This window comes from Chiloscyllium plagiosum, unplaced genomic scaffold (genome assembly GCF_037043375.1).
Source record: "Chiloscyllium plagiosum isolate Xiang-an unplaced genomic scaffold, Cpla_swu_hap1 HiC_scaffold_11, whole genome shotgun sequence".
NCBI lineage: Eukaryota > Metazoa > Chordata > Chondrichthyes > Orectolobiformes > Hemiscylliidae > Chiloscyllium > Chiloscyllium plagiosum.
This window is the reverse complement of record NW_028270149.1, coordinates 29,320,424-29,344,465: the sequence shown is the minus strand read 5'-3', so window position 1 is coordinate 29,344,465 and position 24,042 is coordinate 29,320,424. Positions and strand designations below refer to the sequence as shown.

Here is a 24,042-nt window from a genome sequence, read left to right as displayed (position 1 = left end):
AGTGTAACATAACTTCCACATCCTTCTACTCCAGTTCTTTAGAATTTAAAGGTCATCATTCCATTAGCTTTCTTAATTATTTTCTGCTCCTATTGATGATAATTTATCGTTCTACATACCTGAAACTATGTAGAAAATACTTGATCTATCCTTTCCTTGGTCCAAAATGGATAACCTCACACTTGCTTACATTGAACTCCATCTGCCACAGTTTTGCCCATTCGCCTAGTCTATCAATATCTCTATGTAATTTTATGCTCTCATCTACATTGCCTACAATGCTGCCTGTCCTTGATTCATCAACAAATTTGGAGAAATGAGTTTTTATGCCATTTTCCAAGTCATTAATAAATAATGTGAATAATTGAGGCCCTAACACAGATCCTCGTGGAACACCACTGATTACATCTGCCAATTTCAGTGCCTGCCATTTATCCCCAGTTTCTGTTGTCTGCTGTTTCCAGCTACATTAGTAGTTTTCCCTCAATTCTATGGGCCCCTTAATTAACAATCTTTTGTGTTGGACTTTATCAAATCTGGAAGTCCATAAAAACAATATTTATAGACAATACCTTGTCCACTACCGTAGTCACTTCTTCAAAAACATTTGATGAGGTTCGTCAAGCATGACTACCTCTCATGAATCCAAGTTGGCTGTCCATGATTAACTGAAAAGATTCAAGGTATTCAGTTAACCTATCCTTGAATTTAGACTCCAACAATTTCCCCACCACTGATGATAGGTTCACTAGTCTGTAATTCCCTGGTGTTCTTTTGCTCTTCTTAAAATGTGGAGTGACATGTGACAATTTTCCAAACCAGAGAGATGAATCCAGTATGTAGGGAACTCTGAATGATTATAGTTAGAGGGTCTACAATGTGCTCCCCTACTTTCTTTAACACTGTTGGATGGAAATCATCAGGAACTGGGGATTTGTCACTCTTAAGGCTTCCCAATCTTCAGCCTTGCTCCCCAGGGCTCATCAGGCCTTCTGTCTTGCCACACTTGAGCCAGATGATCAGAATTCTTTACCCACATCCCAAAGGGAGAAAGTAGTTTTAAATAAAAAGTAATACTTGGAAATACTTACTGGAACTCCGTTTTGAGGTACACAAGACCAGTATGCCTCAGTTACCAGTTTTATTGACTTTTCCTTCTGAGACCCTTTACGTTTGTTACTCGTAAGTGTGGTACTTCCCTTCATATTACTGTTAGTTAGCGGAGTTTTATAATTAGCTTTGTTTGACCAATTTCAGTGCAATTTGCATTTACAATTCTTTACATTTTGATACAAGTTAAGGCTTTCTTTTCTTCCTCATGTTCCCAATTCTGAGTTGCCATGGGCAGGGAGGACATCAGTCAACTTGCTCAGTCTCAGCTACAAGAGTAGCTTAATCCACCAGTAGGTTCGATTTTAAAAGTGACTAGTCTCTACGTGGCAGGTTCCCACCTTACAAAATTCACTGCTGTGAAATAGTAGGAGGAGGACTACTGCTGCCATTGTGTAGCAAAGTGCTTTAGAGTCCCATCACACCTGAATCCATGTCCACACAAAAAAGACTGAATGTTTCCCACAGGAATTGCAGTCCTCCTTAGCAATGGTGAGGTTAAAAATCTGCAATTGAGAGGTGAAAATGTATTCCCTAGGCTGCTTCTTATCTATCCAGATGTCAAATTGTTCTGCTGAATAAAAGCATTTCTCCTAAGAGTACGTGAGAATTGTGAAGAGAATGCATCTATGTTTAAGCAGTTTCAGTCAAATTTCATACTATAAACCACACTCAAGTCAGTAACGAAGATTACATTTTGTTTTTGGAGTTTGTTATGGACCAGGCCAGACCCCACAAAATACTTTAAGAAGGTAGCCTAGATCCTAACTTTTTCTTATTTTAAAAGCAGATGTCCAGGTGTGATGCAACTGGTCAAACCACTCGGCAAAGTAAAATTTATTTAAACATGACAGTTGAAACACAAACAAAAGAAAGCAGAATTTAAAATAACTTAACTATTGGAAGACCTAACCAACCTGATACAGTAACTATCACTAATTAGCTGTTCCAATACAGTAACATCCCACAAACACACCCCTTGGCCAAAAGGTAAATTCAAACACAGATTCTTACAGGCAGGAGAGAGATTTCAGGAGGAATTCTTTAGTGAAGCTTGCAACTCCCCTGGACTCTATATCTTGTAACTGCTACAGCTAATAACAAACTAGCAAACATCTGAACTGGGAGAACTGGCCACTCCCCTTCCATTGTTAAACTAGACTCTTTGGCGCCTCTGCCTTTAAGACCTCTCTTCAAAAAAAAAATGAACAAAATAACCTTCTTAAAGTAACAACAACGTCACAAGTGAAATTGCGAATTTAAGAAAATAAAGGTTGAATTTTGTGCAAGATATAGAAGTCCCACTGTCAGGGCTGAGAGTGTGAAACTGTTTTTGCTGCTTGTGAGATCCTATGGCAGTGGACCTTGCCAGCAGCCAGCGAAGTGGTTGCCACTATTGCGTAGTCCAAATAAGAAATAGGGTCCACGTGCAGAAGCTGCTGGCACAGTCAGAGAGCTGGTAGCTCAACCCATCACCATTTCTAGCTGTGTCCATTGCTGAGGCTGCAGTACCAGGAAATGGACACCTCAATGACCAAGCACCCTCAGAAAATGAAAGGTAGGGTTGTGGGGATGTCAGTTCCAGACGGGTAATGACATTGCCACATGTGTGGGCATTGCTGCTGCCATGCTTCCATTGGCTAAATGGCATTAGCTGGGGTGTTAAGATTGAAACTGACAGTGTGGATGTGAATTAGTCCGATTTGCCACCTCAACCTTCTTTAAAGGAATATATTCCCAATAGCTAGGTCAACAACCTTACCAAAACAGCATCAAGCACAGCCCAACCCTGAGTGCTTACATCTAGACTGGTAACATTTTGTTTTCAAAATTGCACCATTCTCTGAAAGAGAGCACTGAATTTTGCAGCGAGATAGTATTAATCATTCGCTAAAGACTCAGGAACAGGCTTCTTTTCCCTATTCCACATCAGTGTTTTTCTTACACTTTCCCTAGGTTTTTTTAAATATAATCTTTTCTCGTGTTAATCAGAAGTACAGCAAGACTTTAGCAGGCTGGGTCATATGGCTAGCTGTTGGTTTCGAAGCAGTTTGATGGCTTCATTGGAAGAGCTTGTCAATAGGTGCTTAGGATGTCAATCCAGCTTCACCTGCTACTTGATCTTCTACCAGTGGGTTTTTTGGGCAACTATGTGAAATACTGCAGTTGATCTTGAAATATATAATGAATGAGACTAGCATTTCTCCGTGAATTTTCTTCCCATTAGAGGGCCAGCATTGCAGATTTGAATTGGTATATGACTTGGACAGTCTCAGCCTCTGTGCTGAAGTACCAGCATGCTGGATGGCAAAATAGGGGAGGGATTCTACTGGGAAAACATATTGAGCAAAACTATGTTGCATAGAGTGAAGGCTCATGTTCCATGGATGAACTTCCCAAGAAACTGGGAATAAGACCTTTTCAGATTTAATTTGATTTATTGTCACATGTACCTCAGTACAGTGAAATGCTTTTTTTGCGAGCAGTATGGGAAGATCATAATAAGCAAGGATATACCAGTCATAGGATGCTAGGACAGTGAGGCATACAGGTTACACTGCACAGAAGGAGTGCAAAACAAGTTCAACATGAACAGGACCAATATTATGTAAAGAGCCAAATGTACAGGCCATGAGGACGTTTAACTAATTCTGGATGTAATAGTTGGCTTCTGAAATTTTTACCAGTTCATAATAAAAAATGATCCATGATCTTCATATCTAGTTCAGTAAGGTCGGACAGACGTCTGAGATAATTGCACATTCTATGGGATTTGTAAGTCTTGGAATTAGGAGCAGCTTATTACTCGTCAAACGCTATGTCTATGCATTCAATTCGATTTTCCAGCCCTAACCTGTTGCTTTGTTTTAAAGTACAATGGCTCACGCCCTCGTGAAGAGTGGGAGATGTGGCACCCAACATTGATTGCAGAAGCCCTGTTTGCAATAGCCAATATTTTCAGCTCCCTTCGTCTGATCTCCCTTTTCACTGCAAACTCTCACCTGGGACCATTACAAATCTCACTGGGCCGCATGCTCCTTGATATTCTCAAGTTCCTCTTCATTTATTGCCTGGTGCTGCTTGCATTTGCAAATGGACTGAATCAACTGTACTTTTACTATGAGACCAGCGCTTCTGAAGAGCCCAATCATTGCAAAGGAATACGGTGTGAGAAGCAAAACAATGCATTTTCAACGTAAGTCCACTTATTAAGTATTATAATGAGCAAAGCCAAACCACTGAATAATCTTTAAACTATTTCAAAGTTGTCTAATGGTATTTTTATACCTTTTTCCCTGTCTATTCAGGTCACAAAACTTGTGGAACATCTTTGCTTGAACTAAGAAAAATCCTGTAGCACTGCTCACAGGTCCTTTGAGTGTTAAATGTGTCTTTTGATGTTTAGCATGAATCTTATTGCATCCCAAATCCGAGCAATTCACCTTGTACTATAAAACATTAACTGAAGAAGAAATATATTACTGAGCTGATAGCAGATGAAGTAAAACAGGAAGGTTTATATTTATAACTTTGCTTACTTAACAGTTTCTGAGAAAAAAACAAGCTTACACTAAAATAACAGCAACCACTTCCAACTTGTTGCATTATAATATATCTTTGTTTGATGCTCTACCCAAGGTCAATTGTACTTTTATTAAATCATTCACTAAGTTGGAGCATGCTGTCAGGACCAGCATTTACAGTCCATCCATAATTATCTTGGAGATGTAGTGGTGAGTTGCCTTAAGATTTGCTACACTATTCCAGAGGGCAGTTAAGGGTCAACCCCACTCATGTATCAGCTAGACCAAACAAGGGCAACAGGTCTCTTTCCCAAACAAGGACCTTTGTGGTTCCATTTCTAACAACATTTTACTCCAGATTTAATTAATTAAGTTCAATTCACAACCTGTGAGGAGGGAATGAGAACTCACATCACCAGATTTGTAATCTCAGCCTCAGAATTGCTAGGATAACCATGATGTTATTGCAGATCTTCCAGAAAAACAAACTCCCACATTCTCCATGTTTATACGATTACAAAAGTAACTTTTTCTCTCTGTTACATCTCAAAGTAGATTTGAGGCTCTTACTGAAGCAGTTATTAGTCAATCATAATCCAATGAGATTTCTGCCGTGATGAGTTTTCAGTGACCCGTACTTCAAAATAATGTCACTTCTAATGGTTTGATACCCTATGATTGATGGGTCTACAGTCACAATGTCCTGAGTCAGCATGGAAGTGTCTTGTAATGTCTTCATTTATCATGCTAGAAAAAATCTCATCCTAAATGATACCAAAACTTCATATATTTTTTTCAATGGACAAATTTGTATAAAATGTTGCAGTTACTTTTTAAATTTTGATTTCTTTTTCTGAAATCTGTGCACTAAGGAGTAGATTCCTGTGGGATTTATTGCTATAACATTCATAGAAACCTGACAACAGGGAAGAAGTTACAATTCCAGTGATATCTCTCAAACTCACAGACAATTGGCATCTAGGAACTGTAATTCCCCACTCTTTTCATATCTGCTTTTCATGTAGGATGAGTTGTTATGATGCATTGAGAACTGCAGGAACATAGTGACAAATAGAACTCTCACTATTCAGAATTTTCCCACACAGATAAGAATCCTCAACTCACAAGGGACAAGTACAATACCAAATAAAATCCTTAGATTGCTAACATTACTGACAGGCATAAATGAGGGAAATCTCAAACATAATGACCAATGTCATGGGAATATCTTTTTTCAAATTGTATATTTTCTTATGTGTTACATTATAACTTATATTTGTGATTGATACATTCGTGTGAAGAAGAAAATGGTATATGAATACATTGTAAGAAAATTATTTGACTAGTATACTACATTCAAGTCTCAAGGTTTTGAGAATTCGAAGTGATTTTTTAAAATTGATTTTGAAGTGGTTGCACATTCCTCATTGATGTTTTCAATTTATTCCCAATTAGTTAATTAGTTTTGTGATTATCAACAGGCAAGTGGATGCTTGAGCTACTCAGGATCTGGAGATGCCGGTGTTGGACTGGGGTGTACAAAGTTAAAAATCACATAACACCAGGTTATAGTCCAACAGGTTTAATTGGAAGCACTAACTTTAGGAGCACTGCTCCTTCATCAGGTCCTTCATTACAACCATCTGATGAAGGAGCAGCGCTCTGAAAGCTAGTGCTTCCAATTAAACCTGTTGGACTATAACCTGGTGTTGTGTGATTTTTAACTTTAAACTAGTCAGGGATTAGTATAACTTTGAAGTGTGACATTTGCTGATGTCATACTTTTAGGTTAAAAGACTTGACAGTAAACAAAAGTCTTCTAATTTAAAAATGAGGAACGAGATCAGACATATCTGGAAGGTCACTTTTTCTCATCTGATTGTGTCACTTCCTCCCTTCAAGCATGTCACATTTGCTGAGTTTTGGTTTCATGGAGCAAGCTGCTCAGTTATTAGCAGCCATTTTATTCACTGAGCCTGGAGATAGTCAGTTTCTTATTAAACAGGGCATCTGACTGCACTACCAAATTTCATATATATTCCAACAAGGCTTGCCACTGGACAATTTTATTCCCCTATCTAACAACATTGTAATTTCTACCATCATCTGGTTGCATTTAACTGACCTAGCACAAAATAATACCATAGATATTTCTGTTCTATCATGCACAGCTATCCACCGGATAAACTTAAATTCATAGAATCATAGGCATATACAGCATGGAAACAAACCCTTCAGTCCAACTTGTCCATGTCAAACAGATATTCTAATAAATCTAGTCCCATTTGCCAGCATTTGGCCCATATCCCTCTGAACCCTTTCTAATTACAAACCCATCCAAACTCCTTTTAAATGTTGTAATTGTACCAGCCTCCACCACTTCCTCTGGCAGCTCATTCCATTCACGCATCACCTTCTGTGTGAAAACATTGCCCCTTAGGTCCCTTTCAATCTTTCCCCTCTCACCTTAAACCTATACCGTCTAGTTTTAGACTTCCCCATCCCAGGGCAATGACCTTGTCCTTTTACCCTACTCATGTCTCTCATGATTTTATAAACCTCTATAAGGTCACCCCTCAGTCTCCAACGCTGCACAGAAAATAGCTAAGTTTCACAACATCCTTCCTATAGCAGGGAGACCAGAATTTTATGCAGTATTGCAGTAGTGGACTAACCAATGGCCTGTACAGCCGTAGTATAACCTCCCACTCCTTTACTCAATGCATTCAATGCAAGCATACCAAATGCCTTCTTCACTATCCTATCTACCTGTGACACTACTTTCAAGGAACTATGAACCTACACTCCAAGGTCTCTTTGTTCAGCAACACTCCCCCGGACCTTACTATTAAGTGTATAAGTCCTACCCTAATTTGCCTTTTCAAAATGCAGCACCTCACAATTATCTAAACTTGCTGAATCATTGGAAGTTATTTCATTGTATGGTGGCACACTACTATTAAACCCATATGGAAGAGGGTTTTTTTTTCATCCAAAGATGTCCAGGTTAGGTGAATTGGCCATGCTAAATTGCCCATAGGGTTCAGGGATGTGTAGGTTAGATGCATTAGTTGGGGGTAAGTATAGGGTAGGAGAATAAGTCAGGGTGGGTTACTCTTCAGAGGGTCGGTGTGGATTTGTTGGGCCGAAGGGCCTGTCTTCATACCGTAGGGAATCAAATTCCAATTAAGTTGCGCCTTGAAATTGCAAGAATTTGACAAAGTGTTTAAGTTGAATTTTTGGCCAGCCTCAAATTTGATTAGTCACACTAGATTCCTTCTGGATTCACTGCTCCACCCCAGAGAAATCACAAAGACAGGTTGTATTTAAATGAGCAAAAACAGAAATTGCTGGAGAAACTCAGCAGGTCTGTCAGCATCTGTAGAGAGGAAGCATCCACAAATGGTGCCAGACCTGCTGGATTTCTCCAACAATTTCTGTTTTTGTTTGTTTTAGATCTCCAGTATCCGCAGTTCTTTGTTTTATCCAATTGAAATAAATTGACACTTCAAAAGGAGCTGAGTTCCATACATTAACATTTAGGCAGGTCCCTATTGCGTATTACCTGCCTAAAGCCTAATCAGAGATCCCAATGGAAAACATAGAGCATTAAAAAAATAAGTATTGAAATATTGACCTCAGATATTTGTTTCTATATTGTTTTGAGGAGTATGTAAAATCATGGGAATATATTGATCTCACTTTTTGATCTATTTTAGGGAGAATGTAACAATGTAACAATGCTGTGACGGTATTTTTGTCACTTCCCATCTATCACTAAGGTTAAAGTTTCTGCTTCAGCTAGAGTGTAAAAATAAACAATCACAATCTGGGCATGTTGAAGTGAATAATTAACATAGCAGTGACAAGACTGAACAATTTGACAGTAGTTAACTGGAATGATAAGGGTTTGCATTTTCTGCTGCTGTGGATCCAGATGCATGGAGTTGTCATGTCAGGATTTATAGAATACAATAAGAAATATAATTATAATCATCAACCCACTGTGAAATTTCACTGGGAGCACAACTGTAGTCTAATGAGAAATTAAAATGATTGAAAAATACAGATTTTGGTCAATGATTTCTGCTGTGTTTAAGTTGAATTTTTGAATATAAGTTGAGATGCGGATGACAGATTTGCAATTTTTATTGCACTTTATACAAGTTCTTGGTTCAAGCAAAATGTTGTTTTTGACAAAGCAGCTGTGCAATCATTAGAATTCAGCTATCAAGGCTTGTTGACTAAATGAACATTCAGTTGGAGGAAATTTTACTGCCACTGAAATTTTTTTGTTTCTTTACATGATTACACAATAATTAACAATTCATGGCTAAAATTTGAAACTATAAGTGGGCAGAATCAGAGGGGATGAATGAGATTAAGAATAAGTTACCATTTTAAAAGCATTTCCTGAGTAATGTTCTACTTGAGAGCAAGATTCAGCGATTTTTACCAGGCCGACATTTTTGACTGATGGAGAAACACAGAACTTGCTGAAATTGAGTTAACAATCACACAACACCAGGCTATAGTCCAACAGGTTTATTTGGAAGCACTAGCTTTCAGAGCGCTGCTCCTTCATCAGGTGGTTGTGGAGTATAAGATCATAGGACACAGAACTTTTTGCAAAACTTTAGTGAAGTTAGGCAACTTGCTGTAAACGTTTGCTATAAATTCTTTATCTGACGATCTTATATTCCACAACCACCTTTTGTGAAGGGCAAGTCGTGCCTCACAAACCTTATTGAATTCTTTGAAAAGGTGACGAAGGAGGTTGATGAGGGGAAAGCGGTAGATGTGGTATATATGGATTTTAGTAAGGCGTTCGATAAGGTTCCCCATGGTAGGCTACTGCAGAAAATACGGAGATATGGCATTGAGGGTGAGTTGGAGGTTTGGATTAGGAATTGGCTGGATGGAAGAAGACAGAGGGTAGTAGTTGATGGCAAAGTTTCTTCATGGAGTGCCGTCACTAGCGGTGTTCCGCAAGGATCTGTTTTGGGACCATTGCTGTTTGTCATTTTTATAAATGACCTGGAAGAGGGGTTAGAAGGTTGGGTGAGCAAGTTTGCGGATGACACGAAAGTCGGAGGAGTTGTTGACAGTGAGGAAGCATGTGGCAGGTTACAGCAGGATATAGAGAAGCTGCAGAGCTGGGCAGAAAGGTGGCAGATGGAATTCAATGTAGCTAAGTGCGAGGTGATTCACTTTGGGAAGAATAACAAAAAGATGGGGTACTGGGCTAATGGTCGGATACTTGGTAGTGTGGATGAGCAGAGGGATCTTGGTGTCCATGTACACAGATCTCTGAAAGTTGCCACCCAGGTAAATAGTGCGGTGAGGAAGGCATATGGCGTACTGGCTTTTATTGGTAGAGGAATTGAGTTCCGGAGTCCTGAGGTCATGATGCAGTTGTATAAGACTCTGGTACGGCCGCATCTGGAATATTGTGTGCAGTTTTGGTCGCCATACTATAGGAAGGATGTGGAGGCATTGGAACGGGTGCAGAGGAGGTTTACCAGGATGTTGCCTGGTATGGAAGGAAAATCGTATGAGGAAAGACTGAGGCACTTGGGGCTGTTTTCACTAGAGAAAAGAAGGTTTAGGGGTGACTTGATTGAGGTGTACAAGATGATTAGGGGGTTAGATAGGGTCGACAGTATGAACCTTTTCCCGCGTATTGAGTCGGGTATTACAAGGGGGCATAGCTTTAAATTAAGGGGGGGTAGATATAGGACTGATGTTAGGGGTAGGTTCTTCACTCAGCGAGTCGTTAGTTCATGGAATGCCCTGCCAGTAACAGTGGTGGACTCTCCCTCTTTATGGGCATTTAAGAGGGCATTGGATAGGTATATGGAGGATAGTGGGTTAGTGTAGTTTAGGTGGGCTTGGATCGGCGCAACATCGAGGGCCCAAGGGCCTGTACTGCGCTGTATTCTTCTATGTTCTATGTTCTAACCACCTGATGAAGGAGCAGCGCTCTGAAAGCTAGTACTTCCAAATAAACCTGTTGGACTATAACCTGGTGTTGAGTGATTTTTAAATTTGTACATCCCAGTCCAACACTGATACCTCCACATCATACTGAAATTGAGAAACTGTATAGTTGATTAACAGAGCATGTCCAATTAGTTTTTCGAGCTTTTTATGATATTAATGATTGTTTTATTAGTAATGCTTTCCTTTAAAATCAAAACCCTATTCTGAAAAGTGACAGCTGGTTAAAAAAGTTACCAAAACTGCAAAGAATTCTATTGCAGGGAATGGCAAAGGGCTTTTATGAATACATTAAGGACAAAAGATTAACTAGGGAGAGAATAGGTCCTGTCAATGATCAGCAAGGCGGCCTTTGTGTGGAGCCGCGGGAATGGGTGAGATACTGAACAAGTATTTTGCATCAGTATTTACTGTGGAAAAGACATGGAAGATAGGGAATGTGGGGAAATAGATGGTGACATCTTGAAAAATGTCCATATTACAGAGGAGGAAGTGCTGGATATCTTGAAACTCATTAAAGTGGATAAATCCCCAGGAGCAGATCAGGTGTATCTGAGAACTCTGTGGGAAGCTAGAGAAGTGATTGCTGGGCCTCTTGCTGAGATATTTGTAACATCGATAGTCACAGGTGAAGTGCCGGAAGACTGGAGGTTGACAAATGTGGTGCCCACTGTGTGAGAAGAGTGGTAAAGACAAGCCAGGGAACTATAGACCGATGAGCCTGACCTTGGTGGTGGGCAAGTTGTTGGAGGGAATCCTGAGGGACAGGATGTACATGTATTTGGAAAGGCAAGGACTGACTAGGGATAGTCAACATGGCTTTGTGCGTGGGAAATTATGTCTCACAAACTTGATTGAGTTTTTGAAGAAGTAAGAAAGAGGATTGATGAGAGCAGAGCGGTAGATGTGATCTATATCGACTTCAGTAAAGTGTTCGACAAGGTTCCCCATGGGAGACTGGTTTGCAAGGTTAGATCTCACAGAATACAGGGAGAACTAGCCATTTGGATACAGAACTGGCTCAAAGGTAGAAGACAGAGAGTGGCGGTGGAGGGTTGTTTTTCAGACTGGAGGCCTGTGACCAGTGGAGTGTCACAAGGATCGGTGCTGGGTCCACTACTTTTCGTCATTTATATAAATGATTTGGATGTGAGCATAAGAAGTATAGTTAGTTAGTTTACAGATGACACCAAACTTGGAGGTGTAGTGGACAGCAAAGAAGGTTACCTCAGATTACAACGGGATCTTGATCAGATGGGCCAATGGGCTGGGAAGTGGCAGATGGAGTTTACTTTAGATAAATGTGAGGTGCTGCATTTTTGGAAAGAAAGTCTTAGCAGGACTTATACACTTAATGGTAAAGATCTCGGAAGTGTTCCTGAACAAAGAGACCTTGGAGTGCAGGTTCCTAGCTCCTTGAAAGTGGAGTTGCAAGTACATAGGATAGTGAAGAAGGCATTTGGTATGCTTTCCTTTATTGGTCAGAGTATTGCGTACAGTAGTTGGGAGGTCATGTTGTGGCTGTACAGCACATTGATTAGGCCACTTTTGGAATATTGCGTGCAATTCTGGTCTCCTTCCTATCAGAAAGATGTTGTGAAACTTGAAAGTGTTCCGAAAAGATTTACAAGGATATTGCCAGGGTCGGACAAAGTTAAAAATCCCACAACACCAGGTTATAGTCCAACAGGTTTAATTGGAAGTGCCGCTTTTGGAGTGCTGTTCCTTCATCAGGTGGTTCAGGATTGGAGGATTTGAGCTATAGGGCGAGGTTAAATAGGCTGGGGCTGTTTTCCCTGGAGGCTGAGGGGTGACCTTATAGAGGTTTATAACATCATGAGGGCATGGACAGGATAAATACAAAAAGTCTTTTTCCTGGGGTGGGGGAGTCCAGAACTAGAGAGCATATGTTTAGGGTGAGAGGGGAAAGATATTAAAGAGACCTAAGGGGAAACATTTTCACGCAGAGGGTGGTATGGAATGAGCTGCCGGAGGAAGTGGTGGAGGCTAGTACAATTGCAACATTTAAAAGACACCCTGGATGGGTTTGGAGGGATATGGGGTAAAAACAATGACTGCAGATGCTGAAAACCAGATTCTGGATCAGTGGTGCTGGAAGAGCACAGCAGTTCAGGCAGCATCTGAGGAGCTTCGAAATCGACATTTCGGGCAAAAGCCCTTCATCAGGAATAAAGGCAGTGAGCCTGAAGCATGGAGAGATAAGCTAGAGGAGGGTGAGGGTGAGGAGAAAGTAGCATAGAGTACAATGGGTGAGTGGGGGAGGGGATGAAGGTGATAGGTCAGGGAGGAGAGGGTGGAGTGGATAGGTGGAAAAGGTGGACAAGTCCGGACAAGTCATGGGGACAGTGCTGAGCTGGAAGTTTGGGTGAGGTGGGGGAAGAGGAAATGAGGAAACTGTTGATGCCCTGGGGTTGAAGTGTTCCGAGGCGGAAGATGAGGCGTTCTTCCTCCAGCCGTCTGGTGGTGAGGGAGCGGCGGTGAAGGAGGCCCAGGACCTCCAGGTCCTCGGCAGAGTGGAACGGGGAGTTGAAATGTTGGGCCACGGGGCGGTGTGGTTGATTGGTGTGGGTGTCCCGGAGATGTTCCCTAAAGCGCCATGCTCGGAGGTGCCCAGTCTCCCCAGTGTAGAGGAGACCGCATCGGGAGCAACAGATACAATAAATGATATTAGTGGATGTGCAAGTAAAACTTTAATGGATGTGGAAGGCTCCTTTAAGGCCTTGGATAGAGGTGAGGGAGGAGGTGTGGGCGCAGGTTTTACAGTTCCTGCGGTGGCAGGGGAAAGTGCCAGGATGGGAGGGTGGGTTATAGGGGGGCGTGGACCTGACCAGGTAGTCACGGAGGGAATGGTCTTTGCGGAAGGCGGAAAGGGGTGGGGAGGGAAATATATTCCTGGTGGTGGGGTCTGTTTGGAGGTGGCAGAAATGTCGGCGGATGATTTGGTTTATGTGAAGGTTGGTAGGGTGGAAGGTGAGCACCAGGGGCGTTCTGTCCTTGTTACGGTTGGAGGGGTGGGGTCTGAGGGCGGAGATGCGGGATGTGGATGAGATGCATTGGAGGGCATCTTTAACCATGTGGGAAGGGAAATTGCGGTCTCTAAAGAAGGAGGCCATCAGGTGTGTTCTGTGGTGGAACTGGTCCTCCTGAGAGCAGATACGGCGGAGGCGGAGGAATTGGGAATACGGGATAGCATTTTTGCAAGAGGTAGGGTGGGAAGAGGTGTAAGCCAGGTAGCTGTGTGAGTTGGTGGGTTTGTAAAAAATGTCAGTGTCAAGTCGGTCATCATTAATGGAGATGGAGAGATCCAGGAAGGGGAGGGAGGTGTCAGAGATGGTCCAGGTAAATTTAAGGTCAGGGTGGAATGTGTTGGTGAAGTTGATGAATTGCTCAACCTCCTCGCGGGAGCACGAGGTGGCGCCAATGCTGTCATCAATGTAGTGGAGGAAGAGGTGGGGAGTGGTGCCGGTGTAATTACAGAAGATCAACTGCTCTACGTAGCCAACAAATAGACAGACATAGCTGGGGCCCATTCGTGTGTCCATGGCTACCCCTTTGGTCTGGAGGAAGTGGGAGGATTCAAAGGAGAAATTGTTAAGGATGAGGACCAGTTCGGCCAAACGAATGAGAGTGTCGGTGGAAGGGTACTGTTGGGGACATCTGGAGAGGAAAAAATGGAGGGCTTGGAGGCCCTGGTCATGGCGGATGGAGGTGTAGAGGGATTGGATATCCATGGTGAAGATGAGGCATTGGGGGCCGGGGAAACGGAAGTCTTGGAGGAGGTGGAGGGCGTGGGTGGTGTCTCGAATGTATGTGGGGAGTTCCTGGACTAGGGGGGATAGGACAGTGTCGAGGTAGGTAGAGATGAGTTCAGTGGGGCAGGAGCATGCTGAGACAATGGGTCGGCCAGGGTGGTCAGGCTTGTGGATCTTGGGAAGGAGGTAGAACCGGGCAGTGCGGGGCTCCCAGACTATGAAGTTGGAAGCTGTGGGTGGGAGATCTCCTGAGGTGATGAGGTTCTGTATGGTCTGGGAGATGATGGTTTGGTGATGGGGGGGTGGGGTCATGGTCGAGGTGGCAGTAGGAAGAGGTGTCCTCGAATTGGCGTTTGGCTTCAGCGGTGTAGAGGTCAGTGCGCCAGACTACCATTGCACCCCCTTTATCTGCTGGCTTGATGGTGAGGTTGGGATTGGAGCAGAGGGATTGGAGGGCTGCGCATTGTGAGGGTGAGAGATTGGAGTGGGGGAGGGGGGTAGACAGGTTGAGGTGGTTAATGTCCCGGCGGCAGTTGGAAATGAAGAGGTCGAGGGCAGGTAATAGGCCAGCACGGGGTGTCCAGGTGGATGCAGTGTGTTGGAGGTGGGCGAAGGGGTCCTCGGAAGGTGGGCAGGAATCCTGATTGTGAAAGTAAACTCGGAGGCGGAGGCGACGGAAGAATTGTTCGACGTCACGGCGTGTATTAAATTCATTGATGCGTGGACGGAGGGGGATGAAGGTGAGTCCTTTGCTGAGGACTGATCGTTCGTCCTCAGTGAGGGGGAGGTCTGGGGGGATGGTGAAAACTCGGCAGGGCTGGGAGCTGTGATCTGGTGTGGGTGTAGAGCTGGGAGTGGGGGCGGAACCTGTAACTGGAGTGGGTGTGATGGTGGGGGGAATGGGGGTGGAGACATGAGCAGGGGTAGTGTTCCCCTCGGGGTTCTGGGGGGTGGGGATAGTAACAGTGGGGTCTGTGGGGGACATGTCAGCAGAATGCAGGTGAGTGGCGCTGGTGGGGGCGGAAGTGGTGATGACCACGGCAGTAGGGGTGGCGGAAGTCACTGAGCATGTGGCATCAGCGATGATGTGAAGGGCGGAAGTGATGTCACATGTGATGCATGAGGAATTGTGAGGGGTGGAAGTGGTTGTGGGAGTGGCTATGATGGGTCGGAAGTGACATCATCAATCAGCGTGGGGGTGACAGCTGCATGGCTAATGGCGTCTGAGTAAATTCTGAGGCCAGGGGAATCATCTAGAATGTTTGAGGAACGCTGGTTATGGAGGTGGGTAGATAAAAGTTTGTTGTACTTACAGTTTTTGATGTTTGAGATGGAGTTGAAATACTATTTGTTGAAAGTATGAATTCTCCTGAGGATGTAGTACAGAGTGGGTCCTTTGGGCCAGGTGGGACTAGATTGGGTTGAGATGTCTGGTCGATGTGGACGAGTTGGACTGAGGGGTCTACTTCCATGCTGTACACCTCTATGACAGTCTAATGGTAATGTTTCTGAATTAGGAATCCAGAGGCCTTGAAGATTGAGTTCAAATGCCACCATTACAGTGAAATTCAAATTGATTAGCGAGCATATCTAGAATAAAAGGTTAATCCCACTAGTATTAATAAGGAATTTATTGGATTCTCATAGGATAAAGACAGCAGAAACAAGGCAATGCCACAATCTTCCCTCCAAGCCACTCACCACCTTGACTTTTTAAAAAAAATTCATTCACAAGATAAGGACCTCGCTGGCTAGGCCAGCATTTATTGCCTGTCCCTACTTGCCCAGAGAGCAGTTAAGAGTTAACTACTTTGCTGTGGCTCTAGAGTTGCATATGGGACAGACCAGGCAAACGCGGCAATTTCTTTCTGTTATGAACATTAGTGAACCTGATGGGTTTTTCCAACAATTGGTAATGGTTTCGTGGCCACCATTGGAGACTTATTTCCAGATTATTGAGTACAAATTCCACCATCTGCCATGGCAGAATTCAAAACTGTGTTCTCAGAACATTACCTGGGTCTCTGGATTAGCAGTCCAGTGACAATACAACTAGGCAATCATAGTTGGCCTTGACTTGGAAATATAATTGCTGTTCCTTTAGTGTCACTGGACAAAATCCTTTAACCTGTATTGCTAACCAACTGCTCAGAGATGTTATTGCACACCATTGAAGCAGATGGGATTTGAACTCAGACTTCTTAGCCCAAAGGTAGGGACACTACCACTGCACCACACAAGCCATTTCATTTTCTATTTTTATTTGTTGCTGATGTCAGTTGAAGGTTTTAACAATGTTATTATAGCCCTAGAGATTTTTCTGATTGTAGACTAGAGCAGAACTCTTTTGAATATACATTTTTATTTAAGCAATGTCCAAGTTATGCAAGTATGTCAACACAATACAGATAAATACAGCCTTGTAATAACAGGTAAATCTATTTTGAATTTTTTCCACTGTGACAATGCTGCACCTTTAACAAGGTTATGTTGTATTTGGGTTTTTTTCAGAGAGGTCATAAAAGATACAGACTCCAAAAAGTCTGGGTTTGGATGGGTTTTAGGGCCAATTTGATTATAGCTAACTGATACTGCTTCAAGCAAAAGGTTTTAAAGTTTTAACAAAACACTTTTTTAAAAAAAAAGCACTGCTGCTGCACAGCGCCAGCAACCTGGGTTTGATTTCAGCCTCAGCTAACTGTCAGAGTGGAGTTTGCACATTCTCCTTGTGTCTGCATGAGTTTCCTCTGGGTGCTCAGGTTTCCTTCCATAATCCAAAGATTTGCAGATTAAGTGAATTGGCCAAGCTAAATTGCCCATAGTGTTCAGGGATGTATAGGTTAGAGGCATTTGTCAGGTATAAACCTAGGGTAATAGGGTAGGTGAATGGGTCTGGGTGGGTTACTCTTCAAAGGGTTGGTGTGGACTTGTTGGGCCGAATGGCCTCTTACCACACTATAGGGATTCTTCTTCTATAAACTTGCACAATGAAAAGGAAGTGGCCAGTTACCCCAGATCAGTTTTTTTTCTTGTTTGGTTTGGTTTTTAGCTGTAGTGTTTAGAAGCTGCTGGACCCCAAAGAAACAGGTCCATGCTGATACTCTCTCTCTGAAATCTCTCCTGTCAGACCCTATTTTTGATTTTACCTTTTGTGCCAAGGGGTGTTTATGGGGATTGTTGCAAGTGTTGCAACAGCATCATTAAGTTGGGATGATCTGTTGGGTTTTCAGATAGTTAAGTTATTTTGTATTCTGTTCTATTTTGTTTGTGATTCGTTTGGTAATCTTGTAAATAAATTCTGTTTTGTTTAAAACTATGTGGTTTGACCAATTGCATCCCTCCTGATTACACCTGCTTAAAACAACTAGCAAAGTTAGGGTCTGGGCTACTTTCTTAATATGTTTTAAGGGGGTCTGGCCTGGTCCATATCACACACCCAATATCAGTATGTAACACAGTTCATCAGTCAGATTAGATCCCTACAGTGTGGAAACAGGCCCTTCGGCCCAACCATTCCACACCAACCCTCCGAAGAGTAACCCACCCAGACCCATTTCCCTCTGATTAATGCACCTAGCACTATGGGAAATTTAGCATGGCCAATTTACCTGGCCTGCACATGTTTGGACTGTGGGAGGAAACCGGAGCACCCGGAGGAAATCCATGCAGACGCAGGGAGAATGTGAAAATTCCACACAGACAGTCATCCAAGGCTGAAATTGAACCTGGGACTCTGGTGCTGTGAGGCAGCAGTGCTAACCACTGAGCCACCGTGCTGCCCCACGGTTAGGTCAATGATCTAACCAAACAGTGTGCCTTAACATCACATGGTTTTCCAAAAATAACAGTGAAATTGAAAAATGCTTTGGCATTTTGATATCGGCAGTGAATCACAGATGAGAAGTCACTTCTGAATGTTATACATTAGACCACTTACCAGGAGTTCATTCTTAGATTCAACTGAAGCTGCACATACTGTGAAAAATTATAACATTGTCACATTTCTGTCTCTTCTGCAGATTATTTGAAACACTGCAATCCTTATTCTGGTCAGTATTTGGTCTGTTGAATTTGTACGTCACTAATGTAAAAGCTCGGCATGAGTTCACGGAATTTGTTGGAGCCACCATGTTTGGAACCTACAATGTCATCTCCTTGGTTGTCTTGCTTAATATGCTGATTGCCATGATGAATAATTCTTACCAGCTCATTGCAGTAAGTTAACTATAATGACTCTTCGTAATGTTATAATTAGCCAAAACAGTAACAGAATAGAGATGGCTTCGCTGATATTCTGTGCTACTGAATGTGAGAGAAAAATAATGCATCTCCATGAACAATCACAGTTTGCAGACAGTTAAAAATCACACAACACCAGGTTATAGTCCAACAGGTTTAATTGGACTACCACCTGATGAAGAAGTTCCGAAAGCTAGTGTGCTTCCAATAAAACTTGTTGGACTATAACCTGGTGTTGTGTGATTTTTAACTTTGTACACCCCAGTCCAACACCGGCATCTCCAAATCAAGTTTGCAGATAAGTTGTCTCAAACATCAAAGACACAAACACTTAATTTGTTTCTGTGGTAAAGATTGAAGGATGAATATTGCCCAGCAGACAAAATATCAAGTAATCTTTTACAATTTTTATATATTATGACTTCCCAATTTGTTAAGCTCTTTGGAGGTAATATTGCAGAATGAAGGCCAGACAAATAGAGATAAAATGTGAAGAGGGAATTGAGTCAGGTCACACATTGTAGTGTCAACTCAAATCTGGCCTGAGGGGGTTAAAAAAAATCTTAAAGAATTCAATGTATTCTAGAATTTAAAACAAAATTATCCCAGATATATGAAATGTGAAACAGCTGAACTCCACTAGAAGCTCATCAGGAAAGATGCTAAAAAGCCAACAATCCACACGGCAGGGAAAATTGTCGGGGTTTTACACTCCTGTGGGAACTTGGGATTATTATGGAAAGAGAAAAAGGTAGAACACATTTGGTGAATGCAAACTTTGCAAAGCTGAGAGGTGATCTGGCAAAAAGTGGACTGGTAAGAGCTACTTGACACTTGAATGCCATGTCAGTGAGATGCATTCAAATGCAAGATTCTACAAGCAGAGTGTAGATATGTCCCGACAAAGTAAAAGGATGATACTGCCAAATCAAGAGACACTGGTTATCCAGAATCATACAAGGTAACATCAAGCCGATAAGTAGAGCATACGACAATCTCAGAAGAAGTAACGATTGAGGAAACCATGAGCAGTGTAGCAAGCACAGTGAAGTGAAAAAGGAAATTAAAAAAGCAGAGAATATAAAAAGAATTGGATCGAGTGAATCGTTACAAGAGTATAAAGGCAGTAGGAGTATACTTAAGAGGGAAATCAGGAGGGAAAAAAGGGGACATGAGATAGCTTTGGCAAATAGAGTTAAGGAGAATCCAAAGGGTTTTTACAAATACATTAAGGATAAAAGATTAACTAGGGAGAGAATAGGGCCCCTCAAAGATCAGCAAGGTGGCCTTTGTGTGCAGCCGCAGAAGATGGGGCAGATACTAAATGAGTATTTTGCATCAGTATTTACTGTGGAAAAGGACATGGAAGATATAGAATGTAGGGAAATAGATGGTGACATCTTGAAAAATGTTCATATTACAGAGGAGAAAGTGCTGGAAATCTTGAAACGCCTAAAAATGGATAAATCCCCAGGACCTAATCAGGTGTATCCTAGAACTCTGGGAAGCTAGAGAAGTGATTGCTGGGCCTCTTGCTGAGATATGTGTATCATTGATAGTCTCAGGTGAGGTGCTGGAAGACTGGAGGTTGGCAAACATGGTGCCACTGTTTAAGAAAGGTGGTAAGGACAAGTCAGGGAACTTTAGACCAGTGAGCCTGACGTCGGTGGTGGGCAAGTTGTTGGAGGGAATCCTGAGGGACAGGATGTACATGTATTTGGAAAGGCAAGGACTGAATAGGGATAGTCAACATAGCTTTGTGCGTGAGAAATCATGTCTCACAAACTTGATTGAGTTGTTTGAAGAAGTAACATAGAGGACTGATGAGAGCAGAGCGGTAGATGTGATCTATATGGACTTCAGTAAGGCATTTCAACAAGGTTTCCCATGGGAACTGGCTAGCAAGGTTAGATCTCATGGAATACAGGGAGAACTAGCCATTTGGATGCAGAAGTGGCTCAAAGGTAGAGAGTTGTTTTTCAGACTGGATGCCTGTGACCAGTGGAGTGCCACAAGGATCAGTGCTGGGTCCACTACTTTTCTTCATTTATATAAATGATTTGGATGTGAGGTATAGTTTGTTAGTTTGCAGATGACACCAAACTTGGAGGTGTAATGGACAGCGAAGAAGGTTACCTCAGATTACAAAGGGATCTTGATCAGATGGGCCAATGGGCTGGGAAGTGGCAGATGGAGTTTAATTTAGATAAGGCAAGGTGCTGCATTTTGGGAAAGAAAATTTTAGCAGGACTTATACACTTAATGGTAAAGACCTCGGGAGTGTTGCTGACCAAAGAGACCTTGGAGTGCAGGTTCATAGCTCCTTGAAAGTGGAGTCGCAGGTAGATAGGATAGTGAAGAAGGCGTTTGGTATGCAATCCTTTATTTGACAGAGTATTGGGCAACCCAACCTTCACTCCCGGCACCTTCCCCTGCAACCGCAAGAAATGTAAAACTTGCACCCACACCTCCCCCCTCACTTCCCTCCAAGGCCCCAAGGGATCCTTCCATATCCATCAGAAATTCACCTGCACCTCCACACACATCATTTACTGCATCCGCTGCACTTGATGTAGCCTCCTATACATTGGGGAGACAGGCCGCCTACTTGCGGAACGTTTCAGAGAACACCTCTGGGACACCCGCAACAACCAACCCAACCGCCCCATGTGAATACTTAAACTCCCCCTCCCACTCTGCCAAGGACATGCAGGTCCTTGGCCTCCTTCATCACCAGACCATAGCAACACGACATCTGGAGGAAGAACGCTTCATCTTCCACCTAGGAACCCTCCAACCACAAGGGATGAATGCAGATTTCTCCAGCTTTCTCATTACCCCACCTTTTCTCAGTCCCAACCCTCAGACTCAGCACCGCCTTCTTGACCTGCAATTTTCTTCCCGACCTCTCCGCCCCCACCCCCTCTCCGGCCTATCACCCTCACCTTAACCTCCTTCCACCTATCGTATTCCTAGCGCCCCTCCCCCAAGTCCCTCCTCCCTACCTTTTATCTTAGCCTGCTTGGAACACCCTCCTCATTCCTGAAGAAGGCCTTATGCCCGAAACGTTGATTCTCCTGCTCCTTTGATGCTGCCTGACCTGCTGCGCTTTTCCAGCAACATATTTTTAAGTTCTGATCTCCAGCATCTGCAGTCCTCACTTTCTCCTGGTACGTGTATGGAATGAGCTGCCAGACAAAGTGGTGGAGGCTAGTACAATTATAACATTTAAAAATTTGAATATGAATAGGAAAGGTTTGGAGGGATATGGGCCGGGTGCTGGCAGGTGGGACTAGATTGGGTTGGGATATCTGGTCAGCATGGATGGGTTGGACCGAAGGTTCTGTTTCCATGCTGTACATCTGTATGACTCTATAATTGGTCAGTAAAATTAAAGAAATATGTTTTATTGGCACATGTAGAGCAAGAAAATGTCTAAGGAGAGGTCAGACTTATTGGAGATGCACATGATGATTTGTGCATGAATATAAAGGTAGGGAAATGTTTTTAATGAGCATTTTGCCTCTGTCATCACAAAACAAACATCTGGGGAGGCAATTGCCTCATGATATTATTGCTGGACTATTAATCCAGAAACTCATCTAATGTTCCAGGGACCTGGGGTCAGATTCTGCCATGAACATAGTGGCATTTGAATTCAATAAAGAATTAAGAGTCTAATGATAACAATTAAATAATTGTCGCTTGTTGAAAAAATCCATCTGGTTTATTAATGTCCTTCAGGGAAAGAAATCGGTCGCCCTCACCTGGTCTGACCTTTCTGTGACTCCAGATCGACAGTAATGTGGTTGATTCTTAACTGCTCTCTGGGCAGTTGGGAATGGACAATAAATGGTGGCCTAGCCAGAGACACCCACATCTCATGAGTAAACAACATAGATTCTAGTTAAAGAGGAGGAGTGTGAAATTAGACAAAATAAGGATAATGAGAAGAGAAGTACTGGATGTACTGACCTGCGTAAATCTAGAGAAATCGCCAGGGCTGGATGAATTGCATCCCAGGTTATTAAAGGAAACCAGGGAGCAAATAGTCATTGCTCTGAGGATTACTTTCCAATCCTAGCTATATATAGGTGAGGTACCAGCTAATTTGAAGTCTATGAATGTTGTACCATTATTCACAATGTGTAAGGAACAGGTCAAATATTTATAGGTTGGTCACTCTGAATACAGTGGTGGGCAAATTACTGGAATCAATACTGAGATAGGGTCAACTCCTACTTGGAAAGGCACAGATTAAGCAAGGATTATCACCATGATTTTGTTCAGGGAATATCTTGTCTTACAAACGTAATTTGTTTTTTGAGTAAGCAACAAAGAGGAATGGTTAGGGCAATGCAGTAAATGTTGTCTGCATGAATTTTAATGAGGTGTTTGACAAAGTCCCAAAAAGCAGATTGGTCAGAAAAAAATTAAATTGCACAGGATATAGGGGTGTGTCGTGAGTTGGTAGTGAAGACAGTGGCTGGCAACTGCAGAAAGATAAATAGTTTGGTTAAGTTGGCAGAAACGTGGCAAATGGAATTCAATCCAGAGAATGCAAGATCATATATTCAGGTAGGGCAACCATATCAAGGGAATACACAATAAATGGAAGAGTATTGAGAAAGGGAGAAGATTTGATTTGATTTATTATTATTGTCACATGTACCTAGGTACAGTGAAACGTTTTGTTTTGGGTACAGTATAGACAGATTATACCATACAAAGATCATAGGGTGATTGAACAGAGCAAGGAATACAAAGTTACCGCTGCAAAGAAGGTGCACAAAAAGCAAGATCAACATTAGATTTGAAATTTGAGAGATCCATTCAGAAGTGGGCAGCACGGTGGCACAGTGGTTAGCACTGCTGCCTCACAGCGCCAGAGACCCGGGTTCAATTCCCGCCTCAGGCGACTGACTGTGTGGAGTTTGCACGTTCTCCCCGTGTCTGCGTGGGTTTCCTCCGGGTACTCCAGTTTCCTACAACAATCCAAAGATGTGCAGGTCAGGTGAATTGGCCATGCTAAATTGCCCATAGTGTTGGGAAAGGGGTAAATGTAGGGGTATGGGTTGCGCTTCAGCGGGTCGGTGTGGACTTGTTGGGCCGAAGGGCCTGTTTCCACACTGTAATGTAATCTAATCTAATAAAAAAAAGTCTAATAATAGCAGGGAAGAAGCTGTTCTTGAACCTTTTGGTACGTGTGTTTATGCTTTTATATCTTCACCATGACAGAAGAAATTAGAAGAGATTATAAATGGGGTGTGAAAGGCCTTTGATTAGATTGGACGTCTTTCAGAGACATTGAGACGTGTAGATGGAGTTAATGGATGGAAGATTGACTTGCATAAAGTGAGAGTATTTGGAGTTAAGTCCACAGGTCAGTGAAGGTG

At 42.6% G+C, this 24,042-nt stretch overlaps 1 protein-coding gene across 2 annotated transcripts in view; it reads left to right on the top strand.

The window, feature by feature from the left end:
• LOC122557341 (short transient receptor potential channel 5-like) overlaps positions 1-24,042 on the top strand; it is a 106,149-nt gene that overhangs the window by 66,055 nt on the left and 16,052 nt on the right. For both annotated transcript variants that reach the window (XM_087991946.1, XM_043704946.2), the window contains 2 exons: positions 3,984-4,306; positions 18,427-18,622. In XM_087991946.1, the coding sequence (XP_087848072.1) occupies positions 3,984-4,306; positions 18,427-18,622 (519 nt within the window). The remainder of the gene's footprint in view (positions 1-3,983; positions 4,307-18,426; positions 18,623-24,042) is intronic.